The 27,945-nt window shown below is 36.0% G+C and overlaps 2 protein-coding genes across 2 annotated transcripts in view; one reads left to right on the top strand and one right to left on the bottom strand.

Moving 5' to 3' along the window:
* The window catches only part of CENPP (centromere protein P), a 280,800-nt gene that overhangs the window by 23,969 nt on the left and 228,886 nt on the right, over positions 1-27,945 (top strand). The gene's annotated exons all lie outside the window — the stretch shown is intronic.
* On the bottom strand, positions 1,048-26,912 carry OGN (osteoglycin). The gene is made up of 7 exons (XM_067568163.1): positions 26,790-26,912; positions 25,882-26,136; positions 15,231-15,327; positions 11,684-11,842; positions 9,396-9,598; positions 7,760-7,855; positions 1,048-7,086 (listed from the first exon to the last, which is right to left on the bottom strand). Exons 2-7 carry the CDS (start codon positions 26,053-26,055, stop codon positions 6,913-6,915), a joined length of 903 nt encoding a protein of 300 aa, XP_067424264.1. The 5' UTR covers positions 26,056-26,136; positions 26,790-26,912; the 3' UTR covers positions 1,048-6,912.

Here is a 27,945-nt window from a genome sequence, read left to right as displayed (position 1 = left end):
CCTAGCTCATCCTCAGCCTCCCAACAAGGGCCCCCCAAAGGGTCAGGCAACAAAAAAGGGCAATTTTGATGGTGCGCCCAAGGGTGGCACCCCACCATCTCCCTGGATCCATCCCGTCCTTTTCTGGACAGATGAAAGCCCTTTTACGAACAATGGGCAAGCATTACATCAGACTGCTGGGTCCTCGGAATAGTCCTCTCTACCCAGCGCATCTCCACGTGGATCACCTCCTGCGTCAAGTGCTGCTACGAGCGGGCGAATGTGCCACTTCCAGGTGCCATCACAGCGCACTCAACCAGAGCTCAGGCCTCATCTGTGGCCTTCCTGGAGAGGGCGCCCCTTCAGGACATCTGCAAAGCCGCCACCTGGTCATCGGTACACACCTTCACATCCCACTACACCATCGTGCAGCAGGCGAGAGAGGACGCGGGATTCGGCAGAGCCATGCTGAGGCCAGCTCATCGGTAACTCTTACCCACCTCCAAGGTATTGCTTTTTAGTCACCTATATTGGAATGGATATGAGCAATCGCTCGAAGTAGAAAACAGGGTTACTTACCAGTAACTGTTGTTCTTCGAGATGTGTTGCTTATATCCATTCCACAGCCACCCTCCGTCCCCACTGTCTGAGTTGGCAGAAAGAAAGGACTGAGGGTCCGTAGGGTTGGCGGTGCCTCATATACCGTGGCATGAGCGTGGCACTCCAGGGGGCACCAGAGCCAACCCTATGGGGTCTGCTAAGGGGAAAAAAGTTATGGGAACCCGTGCATGGTGGCATGCACTTACCTATATTGGAATGGATCTGAGCAACACATCTCGAAGAACAACAGTTACTGGTAAGTAACCCTGTTATTCTGTTAGAATAATTGCAGATTTTGTCAATCCCACTTTTACCTATTAATGTGAGGTAAATTGTGTTGTAGCCATGTTCACAGTTGAGAGTTTAAGGTATCAAAAAAGTGGCTAGTTTGTTGCAAAATATAAACCAATTTGTTTCTGAAATTTTTTTTATTTGTCAGAATTCTTAGACAATAAAAATAAAGTGTAAGTAATATAAAAACCAAAAAATCACAACAGTAATTTCAAGGTTTGAGGTCATATAAACATAGTTAAATAGTGTATTTAAAGGTACATAATATTGTTGTAATAGCATAATTATGGCATAGCTTGATAACTATTAAAATTGTTGTCTGTAATGCCAATGAATGTCAAACAGAAAAGAATTCATCTAAACAAAAAGAACGTATACATTAAATGAAGGGATAGCAGATTAAGATTTATTAATGGAGAAAGTGTGCCTGAGGAGGGTTTATACTTGTTTGGTATTATGTGGTTCAAGAGAGAGGTAGGGGCTTTTAAATTCATTAAAAGGTCACAGAATTGCTACGACTTTGCTGTGAAAGCGATGCCAGTGAACAGAGTTGTGAAGGTGAAGTAGACTACTGTGATCCTGTTCAGATTTTTCTTACAAGTCCTGGAATTTTGTTCCGGCATGGTAATACAATTTTACTTTATTTTTTATATCTGTAAGGTTTTAGTTGAAGTTTCCAACATGTTAAAGGATGTTCAGCCATTGAACAAAGTTGTGTGATGGCTTTTCTTGTCTTAGAAAATAGCCTGAACCCTCTTATAGGTATTTCTAATAGCTTTTTATTATTTATTGTTACAGTGTACATAGGTGTGCTGGGCATTTGAATGAACACAAAGTGCTTTTTCCTTGTTTTTTTTATTTCAACATGCACAACTACAGTAGGCGTATCTCATTTAACTAACTTATCAACATTTTTTTCTTAGCTCCAAGATGACAAATAGATATCATGGTAAAATTTTTACACTGTAGAAATAATTATACACAAAGCACACTACTCGCCTTCTTAAATACTTCCTTAAATCAGTTTTACCACCCTTTTCTTATTCACTTCCTTTCTTGAGAAGTCCTGTTCTCTGAATTGACCTCAGACCATCCAGTACCTAAAATCTGCTGTGTACCATTGCTCTTTTCATACACTTTGCATAATTATGTTACACCCTTAATATCTTCTCTTATTATTACAAACATACCTTTTACATCACTGTTCTGTATTTTCTCTAGCACATTCATAGAGGTTTTTGCTTATGTGTTGCTCAACTCCTTTGTTTTTGTTGCTCTTTCTAACTCCTGTTAACAGGGTTGTGTAGAAAGCTTTCAATCATTTAACTTCCTCTGAATGTCAACCTGACCTCCAAATTTTATCACTTCATCTCTTAGTAATAGAATTAATTTACCACACATGGCTAAAAGATGATCTAGCCTCCTGAGTCAAACATTTTATATATTGTAAAGGCTGATGATATTATCATGGAAGTTCTTTGCTAGTATTCTTCCAGCTAGTGCAGAAACCTTCCTAGGTATGCCCAGAGGTACAGCGTGAATGTAGCACTGCAGATGCTAGCAGCAGATTTGCTCCTGACAGTGTTGTGCTAATTTTATCCTGCTCAGATATCTATTGTCCACCATAAAATACTGTACTCTTTTCTGGTTTCAGCCATAGTGTAACAATGGAGACTACCTGTAACCCAATTATTTTCTGATGCATAGGGAGATTTCCTAACTGTGTCCTGGAGCAAGAATGTAATAGGTAAAGATTAATATAATCTTTTTTTATATGAAAAGGAAATTTTTGCCATCATTAACTGATCTAGCAACTGAGTGATCACTCCACCCTGAAGTGCTCTAATCTCTAGTATCACTGCACACAGAGTTATTCATCCTTCTGTATGGGGTCTTAGATGAAGAGGGAGGTAGAGGAAGATCTGAGGACATATGGATCACGGATGCTAGGAGCTGCAATGATGTTTTATTGGTCCTTAGTCCATGTGTGTAGTTCCATGATAGTAGCCATTAAGTGTCTAAACTTTCTACAGTGAATGTCTCTCATTCTAAAATCCATTTTGAAGTTAAAAAAGGGGCAGGTTTGAAGATAATTGCAACTTACTGTGCTTGTTTTAAGAAACAACCAATCAGCTGACAAAAGTTATCTTTTCTCTTCCCATGTTTGGTAAAAGTGTTGGAATAATGATAGAGCTGCATGCATTCTTACTTTAAGTTGATCATTTTTAAAGCTTATAATTTTAAAGGGATATTGTCAACTTGATATATTTTTAAATCGACTTTTAAAAATTTCTGTTAACTGACAAAGCACCTTTCACAATGAAACTATTGATTTCCCCCCCATCTTTTTCTGTTCCACTGATGTTTTAAGGGATATCTCATAATCCGTTACGTCTTTACTAAGTGACTATACATGGAAACAGTGAAACCGACTATTCACAAAGTGCTGTCAAAGCACAAAGAGAATGCATAATTGTTTTTGTGTGTTTTGTTTGTATGTTTTTTGTTAAATTGCAGTTTTTTAATGTTAAGTGTTGTGACCTACATTGACTCTGGCCCTTTATTTAGGAAGATTTTTGAGCTGTTGAATGTATTGTCATCTGAAAGTAAGATTTTTTTTCCATTATGCCTAGAAAGACAGCAGAGACAATTTGTAGATTAAAAAAACCCTGTGCCTCTTGTATGAAAAATCCAAAATTCATATGGAAAAGTTGGTCCTACAATTTCCTTTTAGAGATAGCTTTCAAAATAATAATTTTCTTGTGAATTGAACATAGAATTCTGTTTGAAATAATACTTTCATTAAAGTTTTAAAATGGATAATCAAGAGAAACTTTTAAAACGTGTAAAACAGACCTATTAAGCCAATTTCATCATCTGCATTGACTTTAGTGGAGTTAAATCAGAGATTAAGTTGACACACTTTGTTCAAATGAATTAGCAGAATGTGAAGAAATATTTACTTTTTTTGATAAAAAATGTAATGTTCATTAAAAGAATTTCTGTAGTTTTCATATTTATGCATATGGTTCATTTAGAAGTCTGGTAAATACACATATTAAAAATTTGGAAAAAATCTTAAAGAAAACCTGACATTCATTAAGATTCTACCTCAGAATGTAATCCCTTTGAAAGCCCACTTAAACTGTAAAAGAGCCACATGTGGCTCACAAGTCACAGTTTTGCCACCCTGGTATATTGCTATTATCCCCACACCCCAGAAAGAGGAATTACTTCAAATAGAATTTAGATAAAACAAAGTCTTGTAAGCGTCTCTCTTTGATTTTAGCCAACAGTGTAACTACACCAATGTATCAATACTAGTGCAAACCCCTAGAACAGACTCGCTGTGCCAGTCCAGTGCATCTACACTAGTGTTTATACTGCTGCCACTGCATCTATGTCTAAAACTCTAACATAGACAAGGCCATCTGCTACTGGTGCAGAGCATTTACAGTTTTAAGTAACAAAATCTGCTCTCAGCTATGCTAACATATTTTATTGGATACTGGTGAACTAATAAGGAAGAAAAAATAATTTCAAATTTAATTTAAAAAGCCATGGATTACGAAAGAAAGATTGGCCAAATAATCAGTACATTTTGAAATCTGTATTCAGCTTCATACAAGATTATTAGAAATGAAAGAAATAAAAAGCACATGACAGACTTTTTAAAAATGCCTTCATTTTCCTGTATTACTCCAAGATTTTTGAGAACTAAACTACACTGTGGTGGGGAGGATAAATTAAACCATATAAAATCATTCATTACATACACTAGTATTTTAGAGACCACCCCTTGTCTTATAGCATTTTAGCTTTTTGAGAGAATATTAGGAGATTAACCTAATTTAAACTGCTAGTTTGTAGTACTATTTATAAATAAATATTTAGTAATGACAGTTGAAGAACATTTTAAAGAAATATTGGTAATTCTTTCTAATATGTGTAAAAGCCTCCTTTCTCATATGAAAGCAATCCTAAACCAACTTTAATAATTTTTCTTAGGTCCTATTAAGTATGGAAAGACCTTTCTTTACTAATAAAGGTTTGGAATGAGAGCAAGATCTAGTGGGCCTGCTACATATACAACATTATTACTCTGACACTGGCTATTGTTAAGCTGAATCTTCTTCCTCTTATATTTTGGCCACTACTAGGACAAATAAATGTTTTTCTTGTTTCCTTTTGGCATCAGCTTGGCTTGAACTTGGAATATAATCATGGCTGCTGTGGGGTGGCTGTTTTTTTCTTTTTTTGTTTTATTAAAAACTTTAAAGCATAGGAGTTTCATGACTCAGATACATTTTTTAAATGGAAAATGAAAATCAAGTATTCTAGCTGCTAGTTGTCTGAATGTATCAGCTCCAACAAGACTGATAGATATAGTTTTCAAAACATCAGGGGTTTTAAAATAAATAAAAATTAAACAATACTGGTGCTAGTGTGACTGATTTTCCTTAATTATGAATTCAAGATAAAAAATTCTTTTGGCTTATTTTTAAATAATTAAAATAAAAAAATCACTTTCTTCTCCAAGAAGATTAAAACCAGCCAAACAACTTTTGATTTTGACATTACTAAAAAGCCTATTAGGTTTCAATTTTCATAGGTGCAGTGCAACAATATCTCAGGCTTTTAATGTGCACATAACAATATTTGTTGCTCAGGTTATAATACCCCATAATGCACTGTCATTATTGTTTAACTAGATTGGAAATAAAAAAGTTGTTACTGTAAAATGGCTTAGTGTTGTTAAGAAAGCAGTGATTCCAAAGTCATATAGCATTATGTAGTTGAAATTTAAATAATTACAGAATAAGAAAAAGTAGCTATGAAGTTGAGAACTTTCAATATTTCAGCAAGCCGCTTTTATATACCACTTGTCCAGGAAAAATAAGTCAGGTATTAGTGATTAGGTTTTTTTGTACATTTGTGTTTCAAAAGCAGTTGAGCCAAATGAGCCCTCTGCTTTAAAAAAACGAACAAAAACAGAAAAAGAAAAGCAATTTGAAATTATGTATTTGTGTTAAGTCAGAATCAATATCTTTAAGTTTAGTTATTTCTATTTTAATGTGAACTATCAGTCAAAAACCCCCAGCATTAATATGAGAATGTGTCTCTTAGTATAGCTTGCATCTGAAAATAAGCTACATGGGTAAAACCATGTTGGAATTATAATTGTATTAGTTTTTCACACTGTTTTGTATTTAAGATAGAACCAACTTAGCTTTCTATTCCCAAGCATTTAAAAAGTTTTCTGTATCTTTGGTTTTTACATTTTCCCAGCAATTAAATTATGGCTTCTGTTCTGAAAAGTGACATTGTAAAAATCCATCTTTATTTTTTCTTAGTTCCAGTTGAAACTTACTTGGTTTTACCAAAGAAAAACAAAAAATTCCACCTGCTCTAAGCCTGATCTAAACTCAATGACTGTTACTGATTAAGACAAAGTCTTAGAGCGAACCTGTGCTTTTTCAAGGTCATGGATTTTAATCAGTAATTAAAATGTTTTGAGCCAGATTCTATTTATAGTTACACCAGTGCACCCCCAATGCCTCTGCAACTTGCAACTGAGTTGCACTGGTGGCTGTCTCTTGGCACTTAGTTAACAATTCTGCTGATGTGCAAGCCAGAACAGCATTTTCATAGCTATGTTGGCTTTGCAGTGTTAGTATGAATAAACTAACTCAAACTTAAAGCCTGATCCTGCAATCGTTATTCATATGAGTATTGCAACTGAACCACTTAAATTAAAGAAATGATACCTGTGAGTAAAGGGTTTATTTTTGATGCTGTCATAAACCTGTATGATTCTGAAAGCACAAGTGGTATTGGGTCTGCCAAGTGAGAAGATGCTGTATTTACATTGTGATTTTTCAGACTAGAACTATGTTTTAAACATGGTTAAAAGTGCATTGGGTATATAGAAAAACATAATTAACAAGAGAAAGGATAGAGTAATTTAAATGAAGGAACAGGAAGGAATGATCATCTGTTACCATACTTAAGTTTTTAGCGTGTATAACTAATAGGTAGTGGTTAATAATATGCTCCTACAGGCAGTGATTTCAAGCAGGAAAAAGCATTAGGATGCTTTGCCAAGATGATTGGATTGCCTTCCATTCTTATCTCATCCATACGTTGACGGACGTAACGTGTGTTGTTATTAGGTTTGCAGAATGTGTCATCTGCAATCGAAGTTATGTTGTTGAACTGCAAAACAAAACAGAGTTTGAAAATGTTTCAGCATCAAATCTTAGATGAAAGTATTTGAATCTTACAAACAATGAATTAGTTCTCTCATTACTCTGAGTTTTTTTTATTTTGTTGCCATTGAATATCAGTCTGAAGGATTTTTTGTTTTTTTTTAAGTCCTCTGAAGGATTTATTCTATGGAGGCAGTTTTTCACCAGTAATTTTAGATTGGTATCAAAATGCACAACGTTTTGTTGACAGAGGATTATTCCGTTGCTCATTGTGATAGGTGACTGCCCTTGAAATACAGAAACCAACAATGTTTATAGGCAAAGATGTGACAAATTCCAGTGTTGCAGTTAAAATCAGCCACCAAAACAGCTTTTGTGACTAGGAGATTCTCTATTTTGCTTTGTTCTAAAGAATTATTTAAAGTCTCAACTACTTGATTGCTTTTTTTTACTGTTTCAAAGATAGGTTGAGCACATGTGCTATGGTGCTAAATATAGTCAGGTGCAGGTATGTCCAAATGTTTAATTAATTTCAGTGGAATGTTTTTTGATGATGGTAACGCAAGAACAGTGTGAACCAAATTACAAAGCAGTAATGAAAGAAAGCAAAAGTGATCTGATTTTAGCTAAATCATTATCCATGCCTTTTGTTGTACAATATTAAAGAAATACTTTGAGACCTGAAGGTGCAGAATACGCAGGCTCTCTGGTAAGTTAAGAGGTACAGATTCCAGTGCATTATGTGCTAGATAGAGGTATGACAAATTGGTCTGCTTCTGTAAAAAAGAAGAGAAAAACATTTTAGTGTTGATTTTCCTTGATTACTCTGTCAGCAGTATAGTCCCTCCTGTGCCTGTCAAACAATAGATATCAACATTTTTCTTCTGAATACATACCTTGGCCAGTATATGTCCATAAAGCCATCCTGTATGAATGCTCTTTTGTTGGAAGTACTGTACATATAACCTAACATACTAAGAAATTGCTCCCTCTAGTGTTAACCTTTCATTGGGAATTAAATCAATTAATGTTGAATTACTTTGTCATTTTAATGATTTTTTGTTGTGGTGGTTATGCTCTGTTAATGTTTTCCCTCACTCTCCACAACCCTACCTGTAGTTGAATACCTATGTCCTTCTTGTGGTGAAGAATTGTGTATTGTGTATCGTGACTAGTGTGAGCAGATGTCATGGTGCTTTTCACTGACTCTTCTATTCTGAGTTATCTCTTTTTGCCCCGTGCCAACCTGTTTTCCTGGGTTGCTGTGCCAACAAGCTGACATACAAATACACAATTAGAACCGAATCAAGCCCTGTTTAGTTTAGTTATGTAATCATAGCTTATTATGTAACAATGTAATAGCGCTCCATAGCTACAGAACTATTTCCATACAATAACTTTAAGGTGAAGTTAAGGCTACAAATATTTTGTGCCCGAAAGCCTGATTGGGATTATTAGGATCCTTCTAGTAAACCTAAAGAAGCATGACTCCAAACATTCTCATTTCTCCTACCTGCATTTCTCAGACTCTTAGGATACTCCTTAGAGACTCAGAATTCCCAGCATTAGTAGTTTCCTCAGTTCCAAACAAACCAAAATAAGCTACTCAGTCAGGCCTGGGATGAACCAATGGAGGCTTATTGAAGATTAACAAGCCTCCTGAGTCATGGGTGGGGGAGAATTGTCCTCTCTTGCGGATAATCAGATTTTCTTGCGAAGCCCTCTTCCTACAGTACTCACATCTATAATGGGGGGGCGGAGGGGTGGGAGGAAGAAGGTACTGAATAAGAACACATGGAGCTGTGCAAGACCAGGATGTCATTTTCCTCCTTTCTGTAAATCTTCTGAGGTCTGCAGGAAGGAAGTTCCCCAGCAAGTATCACAAACCTAGGAGAGATTGTTCGTCCTTCTCAAACCTTTTGGTAGAAAAAGACTCTGTCTGATTTTAGGGGCTCCTGTCCAATTCACTTCCTACTATGTTAAAAAAAAATAATTAAAATTCTGCTTTTCCACAGATCTGACCTACCAATTTGGAGGCCAAATGTACTTTTTTATGTGGATTTTAGAAGTGAGGAGGGGCAAAATTGGACTTATAATGAAACTAATTTGCATCATTAACAACAGAGCATTGCTGCTGTTCCATATACCTTAAATAAAAAGCATACTGTTTTAAAATCTGAAAAACTTCCTATACCTATGCTCAGGGTCTTACAGTAAAGTTTACAAATATTTAACAAACACTTCATACTATGATGACGGTTGTTTATCTAAGTTTATGTAAGTTACTCCAATTTTTATATAATCTCTGTTACTTACCTTGAAAGCATTTGCTTTGATACCTCTGCTCTTAATTCTGTTGTAGTTTGCATTAAATGTAATTAGCTTGGGGGGCAGAGCTGGAAGTCTTATCAGTTTATTTTCAGCAAGTGAAAGTTCTTCTAATGACAGAAGCTTTGAAAAGGCACCATCTTGAATTTCTTCTATCATATTTCCAGTTAAATCAATTCTTCTTAATGTAGCTTTATATAAAGGAAACAAAAACCTGAATATTAAACTTATTTTTCATTGTGTGTAAAACACAATGAAGCATAATATACTATTATTATAGGTGGCTGTGGTAGAAATGCTTATAAATGTGGTTGCCTAACACTTTGTATTGTAAGTCTCTGTTTTCTGTTTCTTATAACTTTTTCAAACTTTAATTGTTTGGCCTAAAGTTTTCCACAAATGCCTTAGCCTGGGAAAAAAACAAAACAGTTCAGCCACTTCTATGAGCCAGGCTAGGGAAATATATGTAGTTTTGCCTTAGTTAAAATTATGTATGTATAACCATTTCATTTTGAAGCTCTAGTGCCTCCATTCTTTGGATCTGGAACTTGAAATTTGACAAAGAATTTGCCTAGGTTTTAGGGATGTCTCTCTTGTTCCTGTGAAAATCAACCGAAATTTGGTCACGATATAAGCATCTGAAAAATCACAGTTCACACATTCACTAGAGATTTGTTAGAGTCTAGCATAGCAGTTAGTGACTGGTCCACACACAGAACAGAAGCCCACTATTGCTCCTGGTTATTAGTTAGCTCAAGTGATAGAGGTCTGTGCTGTGCATCCTAAGGGTCCTGCTCCCAATGACCACCTATGTGGGGGATCAGGATGGTGCCACACGTTGTAATTTCTGTTTTTTTTCAGTTTGTTGCTTAAAAAAATAAGGAAATTACATTGGAGAAAACTGTTAAAAGAATAGTAAGGTTGCAAATATAAGGATTCAAAAGTTTGGAAATGCCATAATTGTAGCCACCTGTGTAACTTTTATGCAGTCCCCTTGATGTGTACGTTCACTTGAATTGAACACATACATTCCAAGAGGTTTATTCTATCCTGTAATAGGATGAATATAAGTAAAAAAGCATGTGAATTTTCAACCAAGATGTCCTCCTTCCAAATGTTAATTAGTTATTGAGGTTAAATAGATTAAAAAAAACAAAACAGTTTTTAAAGTCCGACAAACTCCCCTTTCTTTTCTGTCGCTCAGCTTTACACCTTTGACCTTAGTAATGTCATCATTTGACTATTCTTTAGTCATTGTCTTTCAGCCAAGAACATATTTGAATTTCTATTGTAAAAGATAAACATAAGCAAAAATAATAAATAAACTTTCCAAGCCCTCTTTGTATTTCCAAAGAATCACAGAAAAGAACAAGCCCAGTGCTTAAGACAAATACTTTGAAAGTCCCTTTCAACAAAGAAGAGAATACTGAGTATGAACAAAGAAAGAGATATTACAATGTAAGAGGAAACTTAACTTCTGGAATTCCTTTACTCTTGAGAGCTTGATATTTAATTTGAACACTTAACTAAAGTTAACTGTGTCACTTTTAAAGCAATGTTAAGTCCAGGTTTCTCTGCTGTATATCCCTACTGATTAGGTAGGGAGAGCAGGGCAGTCAGCACAGAAAGAGGTTTTAAATATATAAAAATGTATATTTTCTTTCCTTCTGTGAAGTCCTAAAGAGACTTTCTGGTTCCTTTAAGAAACCCAGATTGACACACAACATGACATACGTGGTTCATGGTATTTGTGAATTAGGGTGACCAGATGCACCGATATTATCAGAACCGTCCCGATATTAGGGGTTTGTCTTATATATGCAACTGTACGCCAACAAAAAAAACCGCAAGTGTCCCGATTTTTCACACTTGCTATCTGGTCACCCTGTTGTGAATGCATCCTGGGATAAGTTGAGTGAGCACCTAGAGAGTTTGAAAGGAATTTTGTTGTACAAAGCAGGTGCGGGGGTGGGGAGCGGTTGCGAGGAGTTAAATCTTCTTTTGGTATTCAGTGCTCCCTGTGGGTTGGTTAGTGGGGATATTCATCACAGAATGTGGGCTTAACTAGGTTTTCAGATTTGCTTTTACAATTCCCTTTTAATATTACTGTGTTATATATAATACATATTAATGCAATGATGGAGTTCAACTATAATTTGAAATGTATCTTGTTTTGGTATTCCCCCCTCCCATTCCATATGCAATGAAGAACTTAACTTTAAACTATCAGCACATATCACCTGAGCAAAAAGATTAAAGTCTAAATATTTACTTACGAATATCAGCAAAATCTGAGACTGTCACTCGCTTTATTTTGTTGAATCGTGCATAAAGGTAGGCTGTTTCCTTTGGCAGAGGGGGAATAACATCAATATCAGTTTCTTCACAGTATACCGATCCACTTAAACACACACACAGCAGACAAGTGGGCAAATCTGCAAATAAATGATTTGATTTTCTTATATCAGTAGAAAGCTAAAATATTGGCTACAAATCTTTGAACTATAATACAAAAAATAGAATTTCACTGAATTAAGGTTTGTCTTTCAGGATTTTAAATATTTGTTCTCTAGTTAGTATGGTCAAAAAAGACATCATAGTCATCAGATCCTTTTTCTTAGGCATCCCTTTTATTGAGAGTGACACTTTTCTACTTACACATTCTAGTTTCCTGTTCCTGAAACATAGTTTATCAGAGTTACTCAACTATATTCTTTAATTGGTTTGCAATGATTGCTTTGGTGTAAGAATCCAGTGTAACTCAGCATAATTAAAATGATTGCTTTCAAAGTGGAAGTCATGTTAGGAAAAAAACATCTAAGCAAAAGTTTCCTCTTGAATCAGTCAGAGATTAGACCATAAATTACTCTATATCTTATGAGGAAGGCCTGTGCACTCAGTGCAAGCAGTACATAAATACTTCTTCAAAATTGTTGGATTCTGTGGCAGATTAGAAATTTCTGGCCAGCCTGATTTACATTGAAAAATATAGGCTATGAATGAATTAAATATTAAATGAAAAAAGTTAATTTAATATCCAGATATTTTATTAATTGTATTTACTTTGTTACTGCTCTTTTAATTTTCAGAGTGCCAGAGATTTTCATATTAACATAACTGTATTGTAGAAGTTTGTATGGGTAAAGCTGAAGGTTTTGTTAGTTGAGTAGGGAAATATTTGGAGCTTTTGGCACATTGGAGACATTTTGGGAAATGAGGGAAATATCCATTTACTGGATGTTTCTGCTAAAATAATTAGCAGTGAAATACTTAACAATGTTGACATTTACTTTAGGTTTCAGACGACTCATTTGATAGAATGGGGCAATTTGTGCCTTTGACCTCAGATATTCTGCAGGCTCAGGATGAAAAATGTATCAATTTTTGATAGTTTTATGTTATCAAGGGCTGGGAACAGAAGTGTGTATATGTAAGTGCGCGCATATACACTTTTGAGAATACATGGACTCTGAAGCACAATTCTGCAGCAAAGGGTGGATGTTAAGCAAATTCCACAGTCATGGACTCAAAGAATATCCAGGCTTTGCCTCAAAGTTAATGTTGCAGCTTTGAATTCAATTGTGCTACAACATTTGCTTGTTCTAATCTCTAACTCTTTGTGGTATTGAAACCTTTAGTCATCTTCCACATGGATCTAGCTATAAGGCATAGATGATGCTTGTCTTTTTGATAGATATCCATCTAACAAAGATCTTTTTAGATCAATTGGCAGTTTTTGGTACCCATAATTAATGAAGTCTTGCTGAAATGGCTGGTTAGGTTTGGGCAAATTGAGAATTAGTAAGTCTTCAATTATTTCTTTCCACTGAGAGATTCCTGAGGGTAATGCTGGACCCCATTCATTAGTCTTGCATTCAGTCTTGTGCCTGGGATTTCAGGGCTCTACTCTTTGATTCCTTTTGCTCAGTGTGTATGTAAGTACAGGAAGTAGTGAAGCGGTTGGAGAAGCAGTGTCATCAATATGCTGAGGATTCTCAACACTGCATGCCTTTTTCATTGGTGCTTGAGGGTGCCCTCCTAATTTTGCTCGCCCTTGGATGAGGACTAATTGGCAGACTATTCATTACAGAAAATGTTGGTTAGCTAGGGGAATATCTGTAGATGGTGGAGGCTATAATTGTCCATTGATTAAAATGTATTTAGAGATTTGCAGCTTAGGTGGTCTTATTAAATCATCGGTTGAGCCTTGATTTCTAGATAGCAGTCATACCCACGATTTAATTTCTGTTCAGCAAGGAGATAGAATTTTATTATTTGTTTATTATTTGTGTTTTTTGGTTTTTTATTTTATTTATTTATTTATTTTTTCCTTTCACATATGGACCACACCGTGGTTAATTACAGAAAAGCTATCTGTGGGGATACACTAGAAAACTCCTGGGAAAATTGAGTTAGTGAAGAACGTAGCTGCGGATACCTTAACCATGTTCCTTCTGTGGAGCGTATGTGCCCAATTAATTTGAATTTTAATTAATTTCTGGATTCATTTCAAGGTATTGGTTTTGATATATAAAGCTTTGGAAAGTTATGGTCCTAGATTACACTAGAGACATATTCTGCTCCTCTCTGAAGTTCAGGTGCTGAGAGTGGACAGATGTCCATAGAGGTCCCTCTAGTTTTTCACTTCACCCATTGTCGGCTATGCCAGAAGAAAGACTGGTGGCAATGGATATGGTGTATTTAGGCTGCAACTTCATTCCCTTAAAATATCTGAAAGAATCCCACAATAAATTGTACAGTGCAGGTCATGATTGTTTTCTTAATCATTTCCACATAATCCCCAACCTGGTCCCAGCCATCCTGTTGCGGGGGCTAGAAAAGGAGAGGGATTGGCTACTTGCTGTTCCAGATGTAGGAGTCCCAATTCTTATACATGTGCCTTAAGGGATGCTTTCTTTCAAATCCTTTCCCAATGCATTTTATCTGATAACTGTATCCCTTTCATAACTATTATTTGCACTGGATGTCTGGCACAAATTTTACTTACTAAATTGTGATGTTCTAACTTAACCCCAGTGCCCCTACACAAACATACACATCTCACCGGCTCTGAGGAAGGCAAAAAAACCCTACCCTGTCTTGGCTAATCTCGTGGTGAGGGGAAAATACCTTTCCAGTCCACCAAGGAAAGGGGCGACTAGAGTAATGCCCATAGCAGTCCGTGAGGAAACCCAATCTTTTTGCAGATGTCATGGGTGGGTGGGTGTGAGCTGCCAGCTCAATCCAGGTAAAAGAGGGCTTCTCCGGGGCTGTGTGGTTCTAAATACCCTCACCCCCTTCCAGTCTGCAGAAAGGGCAGGGACCTTCCCCATACCTGTCCCTGTTCCCCTCACTTGTTGTTGAGAGGGAGCCCTTAAAGGGTAATACCTCTTTATGTCTGGCCAGCCGGATAAACACTCACCACAGAAACTGCGGTGAGCACATTTCACTTCGGCATGAATTAGTCAACATTTGGAATATGATATAAGGCATGTGTATTTATTTTTGCCTGATTGTCACATTGTTAGCTTAATTATACTTTTGTTTGGCCATTCAATATGTGTATTTGCCTAGTGGATGTGACAGGAGCACCATATAAACTGGGCTGCATGTATTCAGAATTTACCTGGAGCTTCTTTAAAATTTCCTGTCTGACACACTGGAGTGTAGCAGAAATCAAGCAACCATCTCACTGAGCTCATGAAAACCTTGTTTATAAATGAAAAGACAAGTGCTACATGTAGTTGCCCTTCATTGAATTCTTATTTTTTTATGTGAAATATTTTCTCTTAGAATGCTTAATGTAACATTTCTAAAACTTACTTATATCCTTGGTTGGGGGTACATTAGGGACACTCTCATCTCTCTGTAGTTCTAGCTGTATGTTAGAGTCAGGAGAAATAATCATACCATCCTTTCCCTGTAAAAATAAAGGTAATAAAAACTGAGTATTTATTAAAGGCAAACCATCAACTTAAAAATTGCACTGTTTAAAAATATGCTACTTGCTAGTCTTACAATGAATACTTCCAACTGAAAGGAATTAGAAAAAAATGTTTATTTCATGTATCGGACAGTATTTGAAATATAGCCAGTTTCACCTTTTGTTTGTGGGTTTCTCACGCAGAAAGGAGAGAGAAGCATTTTTAAAAAAAATAGGAAAATGTTATAAAACAACAAATAGTGGAGAGAGAAGGAAAAGAGTATGGAACAGCAGTATACCTGAAGCTGCTCTTAACTCAGGCATGGTCTACACTTACCTTCAAATTCGGCAGCAGTCTACGGGAGTTACACAAGCTATGCAGAGTAGCTTGCATACTGCCCGTTGACTTCGTAACTCCTCTTCTACGCGATGTCTTCACTGCACTGCGCCACTTGAGGTGGCAGTTTTAATGTGTCGACTTCTGGATCGATTGAGCAGATTTTCACTGATCACACCATCGATCTGGATAGATTGATCTGACGGTGGTGAATTTGCTGTCCGTCAGTGAAGATGTACCCTCAGTCTTGGAAATTGACCAGATATCAAATTGGCCTTAAACATCAGCGTTCAAAAGACTATTTGCAAATGTATAACAATCCTAATACATTGAGACCGTCTATATGTATTAGTCTTAGTAAAATAAAAAGCACTTCAGAATAAAAAGTCAGTGGGAATTTTTCCCTTGAAACATTGAACATGCTAAGAAATTTATTCATGTGTATGTAAACTTTACTTTGCAAACCTATCCCCTTGCAGATATTGGCCCCAGTTCAGCAAGGTATTTCATTCCCTCAGTAATGACTAATTGATATAGAGGAAGACTAGATGCTATTGCTCTATTAGCTTAGGTGGTTGAGGTCTGCGTGTTGTATGTAAAGGTTCTAACTCTGCTGATGACCCAAGTTTGGGCCAGTATGATTGGTCATTCTTAAATTTGTTTTTTCCCTTTGCTTTTTTAAAAACCTTGGAAATTAAAACACACAATACAATGTTAAAGGACCATTAAAGTTGCAAAGTGAAGCAGTCAAAAATTAGGAAATGCTAAAATTAAGGTTGTCTATGAAACATCAGTTGTGCCCCCTTGTGTGTATGCATTATGATAAGTCTTTAATTATATGATCACATACTAGTTTTTCTACCAAACTCCTGCCTTATTCAGTGCACAGGATGGTCCTTCACTGGCGGTGAATCAGGTTTGTGTAGGGATAGGAGACTTACCTCTGCTTCATTTGTTGCGGAAGTTGGAAGGTGTGTACCTTTTGTGGGTACTGGGTTGGTTGGACCAATCATTTCAACTGAGGGGGAGGAACCATAAAACCCAGTTGGCAAATGATTACAGGGAACAAAAAATGAGAAAACAGGTTGGAAAAGCATGTAGTGAATGACACAGGATTGCAGGAAGAGAAAGGACAGTCTCATGTTTAAGGCATCCTGGAGAATGCCGCCCTGGAGAAATAGATTCTATTCCTACTTCTACCAAAGAGTTCCTAGGTGATACTGGGCAAGCCACTTGAAACCACTGTGAAATCAAACTTTTCTCAGGTGGTTACTAATTGTGTGTTTCTCATTTTCTGCAGCCCAACTTGAGACCATTGGTCTGATTTGCAGAAGTGCTGAGCACTCAGCTGCAACTGAAGTCAATAGGAGCAGTGCTTTGAACATATAAAGTTCTATGTAGTACAAAGTACTCTGAAAAATGAGGTCCTAGGCATCTCAAATTGACCACCCACAGTTAGTTGACATTTTCATCTTAATCTCTGGACCTCAGTTGCTTTCCCATCTGTAAAATGGAGATGAAAATGCAGCTCCTCTCACTGAGTTGATGGAAAAATAAATTTAATATTTGTGAAGAAATCAGATATTATGACAGAAAAGCATGTGGCCCCAAAATAATGTTGTCTTTAGACTCCTGTTTGAATAGCATGCAGTAAATAATACATGGGGCCTCACATTAAACAGGATAAAACAAATTATTGAATAGGTCCTCATTCCTTGAATACAGTCCATCCTGTGCACTGAGCGATGGAGGAGTCCTGTGGAAAAGCTAGTATGTGTTCATGTAGTTAGAGATTTCTCATAAGACATACTCACCTTAATTCTGGCATTTCTTAACTTTTTAGTGCTTTATATTTTGTGTGTAATATGTATTTATGAATAAATGATGTGGAAATCTCCAAAGTGCGAAAATTTCAGATGGAGGCTGAATTTTTTTATGTGTTTATTCAATGTCTGACTGTCTCTCTCTCTATTTGTGTGATATATACAGTTTGAGCACTGAAGCACCCTTTTCATAATTTTCATTGTTTTGCATTTTTTTGGTTTTATTATTTTTGGTTCAAAGTAACTGATAAAGTAGACACAGGGTAGTCTCCTCAAATGCCACTGAGTATGGCCTCTACAGATAAATCTCAACAGATCTCCTTTGGCTCAGATTATAAAGAGAGCTGCCTCTTTCTTTCAGACCTTACATATGCCGCTTCATTTTTTGTTTTGTTTTAAAGGCTTGGTAAGTAATAGCTTCCAAAGCTTCATGGTAAAAGTATGAATCTCTTGGGGAAATATTTTTGTTAAACGAAGTTAGTTATGCTTATTTGATGTACCCTCTTCCATTTAAATTATTGCACTATTCATGCCTTGTAACATCATGGTTTTAGAATATGTCACAGAATGTCAGAGCTTGGCTAGATTGCAGAAACTTTGTCAGTAAAGCTATGCTGGCACAGCCCCCTAGTGGAGACATAGTGTGAGACTACAGAAGGAGTTCTTTTGGCATAGTTTACAGCATCTCCGCAAACAAAATTAGCTAAGCTGATAGAAGCACTCTTCTGTCAATATAGTTGCATTTACTCTAGATATTTGCTGGAATAGCCATTTTGGCTAGGGGGTTTGATTTTTTTTTCTTCCACATAGCTATGCTGGCAAAACTTTGTAACATAGACAAAGCCTCAGTTTTGAAGTGTTACATTGGGTACAAAATTAACTTTAGTGAGTTGCGTGAAAAGAGAGTAAGTTTGGGTAGCACTCAAGTTCCAAACTAGTTATGAAATCTTTTGTATATTAACACTGTTTTCTATATTTGTACTATATTTCTTTGTCTAGCTGTCGCTAAAGTGAGCTTTTTTATTTCTGTTCAAAGGCAGAAAAAATATAAACTATGAAAATACGTTTTGTTAATTCAAATTATTGTTAGATGGAATATAGTGTAACTAAGATACAATGCTTAGGAAGAAAGAATGGTTGTGTTCTTTTGTTTTGGGGCTTTTCATGTTTTTTGTTTTGTTTAGAAAGAAACAGCATGTTTCCTGTTGTAGTCTTAAGACTCTCAAAGTTATTGGCTTTTCTGTAAAAGCTTGACTATATTTGCCTGAAACATCACATTCTGTTATTTGAAACTCAAAGGGATTTTGACAAACTGGAGAACTGGACTATAGACAACAAAATAAAATTTAACTAAGACAATTGTAAAGTGCTACACTTAAGGAAGAAAAACCAAATGCACAAATACAAAATGGGTGTTAACTGGCTTGGCAGCAGCACTGCTGAGAAGGATTTGGGAGTTGTGGTGGATCACAACCTCAACATGTGTCAACAATATGATGCTGTTACAAAAAAAGCAAATGCAACTTTTGGTTGTATTAACAGAGGTATAGCATGCAAATCATGGGAGGTGATAGTACCACTCTACTCAGCGCTAGTTAGACCTCAGCTGGAGTACTGAGTCCAGTTTTAGTCACCAATTTATGAAAAGGATGTAGAGAAACTGTAAAGGATCCAGAGGCTAGCAACAAAGGATCAAAGGGATGGAATGCAAGCCATATGAGCAAAGGCTGAAGGAACTGAGTATGTTTCATTTGGAAAAGAGGAGATTAATGGGGGACATGATAGCAGTCTTCAAATATTTGAAAGGCTGCCATAAAATGGATGGAGAAAAGTTATTCTGTTGCCACAGAGGGCGGGACAAGAGCCAATGAGTTCAAACTACAACATAGCAGATTTAGATTAAATCTCAGGAAAAATTCCTAACTGTAAGAACAGTAGGACAATGGCACAGACTGCCTAGGGAGGTTGTGGAAGCCCCTTCACTGGAGGTTTTCAAAAAGAGGCTGGATAGCCATCTGTCTTGAATGGTTTAGACACAATAAATCCTGCATCTTGGCATGGAGTTAGACTAGATGACCCGTGCCATCCATTCTAGCCCTATAGTTTTATGATTCTAAGAAAGATCCTTGACTCTACCCCTGTATTGCGTCTTCCCTCCCTCTTGCACATTAGTCCAGCTGCCAAAGAAGACTGCAGCTATGGAAGTACAGGCAATATTTGCACATAAGAACTGTTAAAAAGAATTGTCTTCTTGCATGTAAATTCTGGTGCCTTCTGACAACTTCCTTCTCCCTCTATAAAGTCACTGACTTGTCACTTTGAAGCACAGTAAGGGTCACTCCATATAGCTGAAGGTTTATTTTAAACACAAAGAAGGTAGTCCTTGTATCCTGGTTGTCATTTGTTATTTGCAATAAGTTAATTGGCTTCATCATAATTATTCACTTCAGAGAATTTTTATAATCAGTCCATGTCATAAAACTGCTCATATGAGTAACAACAGTGGATCTCAACTTGCAATGTGAATGCAACATTGGTACCTTTTCACACAACTTAAAAATCTAATGTTTAAACTTTTATTATGAACAGAAATAATATAATAGAAAAAATTCATGGTGTTCCACAGATCTAATGAATACATCTTATTCATTAATGAGTTAACATTCTTTTTCATTTCTTGATATTCTCTGTCCTGGAGTTTACCTGAACAGTTTGTTGCCCCTGTTCCTCCCATTTTTTGTCATCCTTTGAAACTTTCAGATGGCTTTCCTCTTCCCTAAATAAATTAATTGGCCCCATCCACACAATTAACAAATTTATATTAGGCCCCTATCTCTTTTATTGCAGTTGCTGCCCCTGATGCACAGAAAATTCCCCAGCTGTTCATATCCCCTCTCCTCTTAAAAGATCTATGCCTAAGAGCTGTGCTCCTCTTCCAGCTCCCAAGCTCTGAAAATAGCAGTGGCCCAATCTCTACCCTACACTTTGTCTCCATCTTTCCTTCTTTGAAAAATGTAACGTGTCAAGTGCCTCTCTTCTTCCTTTCCTTTCTCTTCAAAATCATTTGGTAGCATCTGGCCTACTCTGCTCTAGCCCTTATTGTTAAAGAAACAATGGTGCTAGGGCTTAGAGTTCTCCTTGATCCTCTTTTGAGACTTAACTGTTCCAAAAAAACAACAGAAAACTGAAATCATACCAGCTGGCAAAGCGGAACTCCACACTGAACTCTCTCATTTTGTTGGCTGCCATGCCAAGGCCTTCCCCTCCATTCTGAGTGACTGTTTTTAATTTTGAAGTTATGATAATTGTTCATCAAAACAAATTCTTTCTTGTGTATAACAGAAAGCTTAGTTTTATCGGGATAAGAGTTAATTGTGAAAATTGAATTAAATTGTCAATACTTTATTTTTATTTTTTCTAAATTTAGTATTTATGTTGAAAGAGTGAAGCTGTGAATCCAAAGAGAAAGCTAATATCATACATAGTGTGGTTTCAAGTAATAAATGTTATAATCAGTTTCATCTGAACGCTTATTGTCTGAACAATATACTGTATTCGCTTTCTACAGTGGTGATCACTTACCCAGCTTTATTAAGTGTTTACTAGACTTTTCTGTTGAAAATCACTATGCTCAGTGGTTTATAACTCAGTTTAAATGCATTGCTACAGATTGAAATCGACTGTGTGAAATTCAGATTTTCACTTGGGCATGTACAAAAGTTTTGGCCCGGAGAAAACATGTGGTCATATGTTTTGACAAGGTTCAGTGGTAGAAATAGTCAGGAAGCCAATAGTTACAAATTATTTTTAAATTGGACATCTTTTTCACATCTAGTTTCAGATTTGGAATTTTGGAACATAGTTAGACATAAGGAATTTATCACTTTTTTTTTTTGTTGTAAGGAAAAATTTGTGGGAAAACTGACTTGATGAATATTCTGACCAGATGCATTCCTAAAACTTTACTATACAAAGTGGCCTCTAGTTGACTTCCAGTTTAATTATAAGAACTGTTTATATGGACTTCGATTTGGAAATTTGAATCAGTTTAGCATGCTGGTATTTCCCCCATTTACATATATGCCTTCTCAGTTTGCTCTTTGGTCATGAAGTAGTCCGTCTCTTATCAAAATAATTTAGAGAGTGCATATCATCTGATGTGTTGCCTGTTTATATTTAGCTTTAGTCTTTTCAGTAATTTTGTAAAGGCTGTTGACTTCTTAGGTAGCTATCAGTCATACGTCTAGTTTAAGTGGTCTCCAGTTCTTTGGTTTCTGTAAATCAGTGTTTTAATTGCAAAAGGCAACTAACTATTCTTTCATTTCTATGGTAACCAAATAAACACCTGATATAGAAATGTTCCAGAGGAGTAGCCATGTTAGTCTGTTTTCAGCAAAACAATGATAGTTCTGTGGCACCTTAAAGACTAACAAATTTTTTCGGGCATAAGCTTTCATGGGCATCTGAGGAAGTGGGTTTCTGCCCACGAAAGCTTATGCCCAAATAAATTTGTTAGTCTTTAAGGTGCATAGAACTTTGTTGTTTTGATATAGAAATGTGATTCACAAAAATTCAGTGTACAGCAAAGATCTACTGTATGTTTTAGTTTAACAGCTGAACTATTTGAAAAAAGATGAAGTGAGAGGAATTAATCTAAACACCAGTAAGATAAAATGTGATTGTATAATTGTTGCAACCTATAACCTATACTGATTGAGTAGAGGAGATGGATGAGTCATTTCTAGCACAAATAACAGAAATATCCAAAACACAAGATCTCATAGTTATGGGGGATTTTTATCGAGACATCAGATGGAAAAGTCATATGGCAAAAAACAAAATTTCCAATAAGTTTTTGGAATGTATTTAAGGACAGCTTTTGTTTCGGAACGCAGACAAAATGACCAGTGGGACAGTCATTTTAGTCTTGATCCTGACCAACAGGGACAAATGGATTGTGAATCTGAAGGTGAAAGGAAATTTAGGTGAAAGTGATCATGAAATAATGGATTTCATGATTCTAAGCAAAGGAAGAAGTGAAAGCAGCACAATAAAGATAATGGACTTCAAAAAAGCAGACTTGAACGTACTTAGAGAACTGGCAGGTGGGATCTCATGGGAAGAAAATCTAAGGGATAAAGGAGTTCAGGAGATCTGGGAGTTTCTCAAGGTGACAATATTAAAGGCACAACTTCAAACTGTCCTAATGTGAAGGAAAGACAAGAAGAATAGTAAGAAGCCAATATGGCTCTGTCAGAAACTATTTAATGACCTGAAAATCAAAAAGAAATCCTACAAAAATTGGCAACATAGACAAATTGCTAAAGATAAGTACAAAAGAATAGTGCAGGCATGTAGGGACAAAATCAGAAAGGCTAAGGTACAAAATGAGTAATATCTAACAAGGGACATAAAAAGTAATAAGAAGAGGTTCTTTAAATATGTTAGGAGTAAGAGAAAGACAAAGGAAGATATGTCATCCTCTGTCTCAGCAGGGAAGGAGAGTTAATAACAGATGACGTCAAGAAGCTGAGGTGTTGAATGCCTGTTTTGCTTCAGTCTTCATGAAAAAGGCTGATAGTGACCAGGTACTCAACATAATTAAAGTTAACCACAAGGGGGAAGGAACCAAAGCCAAAATAGGGAAAGAACAGGTTAAAGAATATTTAGGTAAGTTAGATGTATTCAAATTTCGCTGGGACAGATGAAATTCATCTGATGACACTTAAGGAACTAACTGAAGTAATCTCATAAACATTAGGAGTTATCTTAGAGAAATCTTGGAGGACAGGTGAGGTCACAGAGGATTGGAGAAGGGCAAATAATAGTACTTCTCTTTAAAAAAAGAAACAAAGAGGACCAGCACAATTATGGATCACTCAGCTTAATTTTGACACTTAGAAATATGCTGGAACAAATTATTAAACAATCAGTTTGTAAGCACCTAGAAGATAATAGGGTTATAAGGAATAGTCACCATGGATTTATCATGAACAAATCATGCTAAATTAACCTAATTTTCTTGTTTGACACGGTTACTGCTCTAGTGAAAAGGGGGAAGCAGTAGATGAAGTGTATCTTTATTTTAGTTAGGCTTTTTGACACAATTCCACATAACATTTTCATAAATAAAGTAGGGAAATATGGTGTAGATGAAATTACTATAAGGTGGGTGTACGACTGCTTAACAGACCATCCTCAAAGAGTAGTTATCAATGGTTTGCTGTCAAACTGAGAGGGTATATCTAGTGGGATCCCACAGGGATGAGTGCTGAGTATATACTATTCAATATTTTCCTTAATTTGGATAATGGAGTGGAGAGTATGCTTATAAAGCTTGCAGATGACACCAAGCTGAGAGGTGTTGCAAGCACTTCAAACGACAGGATTAGAATTCAAAACAACCCTGACAAATTGGAGAATTGGTCTGAAATCACCAAGATGAAATTCAATAAAGACAAGTGCAAAGTACGTCGCTTAGGAAGGAAAAATCAAATTGGGAATAACTGGCTAGGTAGTACTGCAGAAAAGGATCTGGGGGTTAGAGTGGATCACAAATTGAATATGAGTCAACAATGTGATGCAGTTGCAAAAAAGGCTAATATTCTGTGGTGTATTAACAGGAGTGTTGTATGTAAGACATGGGTGGTAATTGTCTAGTTCTACTCAGCACAGGGAGGCTTCAGATGGAGTCCAGTTCTTGGTGCCACACTTTAGGAAAGATGTGGATAAATTGGAGAGTGTCCAGAGGAGAGCAACAAAAATGATAAAAGGTTTAGCAAACCTGACCTATGGGGAAAAGTTTAAAAAAAAAACAAACAAAAAAAACCTATAAGGATAGTTATGTTCTGAAATAGATTTCCAAGGGAGGTTGTGGAATCCACATGACTGAAAGTTTTTTAGAACAGGTTGGACAAACACCAAACAGGGATGGTCTAGATGTTCTTGGTCCTGCCACAGTGCAGGGGGCTGGATTTGATCACCTGTCAAGGTCTCTTCCAGCCCTACATTTCTATGATTCTGTGATCTCTACTGCATTCTCTTAGCTGGTATATCTGACTCCCTCTGTTTTATTGCTTATGTAAGAAAATAAGATGAATACTCAGCAATTATGCTTGCTTTTAGTAAAACATAACTTAAATGCCTATTAATATTTGGAAATTGCACTGTAGATGTATATATACCATAGAAGCTTTTCCCCTGTCAGTTAGCATTAAGCATTAATTAAGCAAATTAGCTTTCCTGCAGCCTTCCTTATCCCAGCTATACATAAGAATGTAAGAATGGCTATATTGGGTCAGATCAGTGGCCCATCTAACCCAGTATCCTGTCTTCCTAAAGTGGCCAGTGCCAGATGCCTCAGAGGGAATCAGCAGAATAAGGCCATTTATCAAGTGATGCAGCCCCTGTTATCCAGTCCTAGCTTCCGGCAGTCAGAGGTTTAGAGACACCCAGAGCATGGGATTGCATTCCTGACCATCTTAGCTAATAGCCGTTGATGGACCTATCCTCCATGAACTTCTTCAATTCTTTTTTGCATTGTGCATGTCAAGAGAACTCACCTCTTAGCTCCTTTCATGAATAGTCTGAACAGAGCTATGAGGTTTGTATTTTAGGTTGACACTTTGCACTGAATCTTCCTTCCTTTTCTTGAGTATACCTCTTGTTAAGTACCTGACCCCCTGGGCATCAGAATAGATACCAGTGTCAGTCACAATTGGTCATTAGGGGGTTTTGGGGAGTGATGTAGTGTGCGCTCTCTTCTCTGTCCCCCTCAATCCATACAAATGGAGTATTAATATTGCAATGATTCCATAGAGTTGCTTGGTATGATACAGTAGCTCAGAGCTGTTACGGACTATAAATTAAAAAACAAAAGTTGTATTATATTACAAATGGTTTATGATGACATATTACATGTATAGTACATACTTTCAAGCAAGTTTTTCAAGTACTATTATAACAACAAAACAAACAAACAAAAAATCCTGAATTAAGACTACCTTCATACTGGTTTCTAATATTTGGCTCACCTTGTTGTTTATTGATACTATAGATCAGATGACATATCACATGACATGTCCTTTTGAGACCTCTGAAATACCTAGGCACACAAGGATAAGGGATCTAAGAATGGTTTGTCAGCCATAACTTCTGTGATTGCCTATCTTCTCTGGTTTCTCAGACCCTTAATGAAAACCATAGTTAAAAGAATGCTTTTGTGGTTTTATTTTTGCTGTGCTTCAATTTTTAAGTGATCTACCTTTTCCCTATCATTACAAGAATTTTGCATAAAACATGTATACATGCATATGACAATTAATTCATTCATAATGCTTGTCAGGTTTTTAAAAAATTATATAACTTGAATGTATGATATAAATGAAATACCTTATTCTTTATTGCGTCCTGGGATTTGTCTTCATTATCTTGTTTAAACAGTTTTTCTTCAAAAATGTCTGTATCATACTCATAAAGACTGAGTGATTCTTGTTGAATTGGTGGTACTAACTTCACCAAAGGCACAAACACAAATAAAAAAAAGATAGTCTGCAAAGTCGTCATTTTAGCAGAGAAATGTATCTCCCTTTTTCTGAGCTGGAGAAGAAATGGTAGTGTGGACTATCCAGAACACTTTCTTTGTGACTGGAAATAAAAATGCAATCTGTCAAAAAATATTTAAAGCGTAGAGGACTTCTTGGCAGGGATTTCTAACGCACAAGAAACAGGGAGCAACTTTTAACTCTTGATATTCTTTAATTAGGTGTTAGCACTATAAAAATATATACTTAATAGTAAAAGATATGTTAGGAAGTAATAAATAGAAGCTTACCAATTTCTAAATAATGTGGGCAATGTTAACCTCATTGCAATCAGTTACATTTAGCAAGGTATCATATTTCTTTCATTTCTGTTTGATAGCCAGAAAATTTTGTAAAACAATATTTGAAATACTTGACATGCATGTGGTTAAATAGTTACAAAACAAAAAGATTCAGTCTTATTTAGAAGTTCCAAATAATGATTTGCAAAGTTAACTAAAATAAATAAGAAATCTGTAGTCTTTTGTCTATTGAAACTTTGGATTTGAAAATCAACGAGAGAAAAATGCATATAATTTTTTTAAAATTGAGAGAGCACTTTGTTTGTACCCCAACTGAAAAAAGAAGACATAAGTATCTAAATAAGCTTGAAAGATTTATACTGTACTTTTCCCATGAAAATGATAGTCATTACTTTAGTTAAAACTCTTTAGCTGAGCTGCAGATTAAGATGTTTTCTTAGAAAAGAACACCTACCGTTGAAGCAGAATGGGAGTTCTGTGATTTCCTTCAGTATAGATATTCTTATTTATGCATTAATCCCACGTGGCTGAATAAGGGAATAAAGTTGTGGTTTGTTTCCAACATGCTAAAACGAATACTACTTCAGAAATGGCCAGCTTTAAAAACACTTCCCCTGGAGTAAAGAAGGCTGTGCCAGCATTCTTTCTCATGGATGAGAGGTAATATTCTGTAGCAGGGGGTTGTATTCACAAATTTTTTTATAAATAGTAAGTCAGTCTAGTTTATCTAACTTTGAATATTACCTACTAAAACTGGTCATATTCAATGTGTATTGCTTTACCATGCCTAATCACTTCCTCTTTTTAGTAAATCAAATATTAATTTATAAAATAAAGACATATATCAAGTCATATGTTTTTCATTTCTTTTAATATTTTAGCTAAGAGACAAAGCAGCTACTTTCTGATTGAGACAAAGGTAGATCCAAAACATATGTATTCTATATTAGTCACATTTATGAACAGTAAAGTGTTCCATTACAACTTTTATGTGTTTAAAGAAGGTCCAAACTTGTCAGCATTAGTAGATTAAGATTTTTTTTGCTAACAACTTTGATATCTAGTGATATTAGGGTTAAACACAAAAATAACTTCTTTGTTTTTATGAGGCTGTTATTTATAATTTCAAGTCTGTTAATTCGTTAAAGTATGCATGTATGTTCAGTGACTTCTTAGACAACTTTGTTGGAAGGATGGCTTTACAATGAATGTTTCTTTTGGAGGAAATTCCATGTTAGTAATTTAGACATTTTTAGTAATTTGCATCAAGCCTTATAATTGAGATATGAAGTAGGAGCACCAGTTTTCTAAATGTTTGTTGCATACCTTTTTTCCCCCTCTTTTCATTGTTATATATTTTAGCAGTCAAGATAAATGGGAACCAGATGACTGACTTTAAAGTTTACAAAGTTGCTTTGTTAAGTCTTTATGGTTTTATTGCTGTATGTTTTTTATTTGGCAAAATACAAAGTTATATTCCTCGTTTCATTTACACTATCAATTTTTGGGGAAGCGCTATCAGTTGAGAATATACTAACACTAGGAGTAAAAGGTGAACCTGTTGGGGGGAGAGGGAGGCTGGCTGTGTGTGTGTGTGTGGGTGGGTTACA

Source organism: Emydura macquarii, unplaced genomic scaffold, assembly GCF_026122565.2.
Source record: "Emydura macquarii macquarii isolate MOO-44397 ecotype Brisbane River unplaced genomic scaffold, CSIRO-AGI_Emac_v2 contig_2846, whole genome shotgun sequence".
Classification (NCBI taxonomy): Eukaryota; Metazoa; Chordata; order Testudines; family Chelidae; genus Emydura; species Emydura macquarii.
This window is presented reverse-complemented; position numbering and strand designations above follow the sequence as displayed.

Bases quoted from the DNA above. Each gene is read 5' to 3' on its own strand.
- OGN (XM_067568163.1), bottom strand. From the start codon at position 26,055: ATGACGACTTTGCAGACTATCTTTTTTTTATTTGTGTTTGTGCCTTTG. The intron at 15,328-25,881 runs GTATTTCATTTA...TTATTTTTACAG, and splicing joins AGGACGCAATAAAGAATAAG to GGAAAGGATGGTATGATTAT. The intron at 11,843-15,230 runs GTAAGTTTTAGA...ATTTATTTGCAG, and splicing joins ACCCCCAACCAAGGATATAA to ATTTGCCCACTTGTCTGCTG.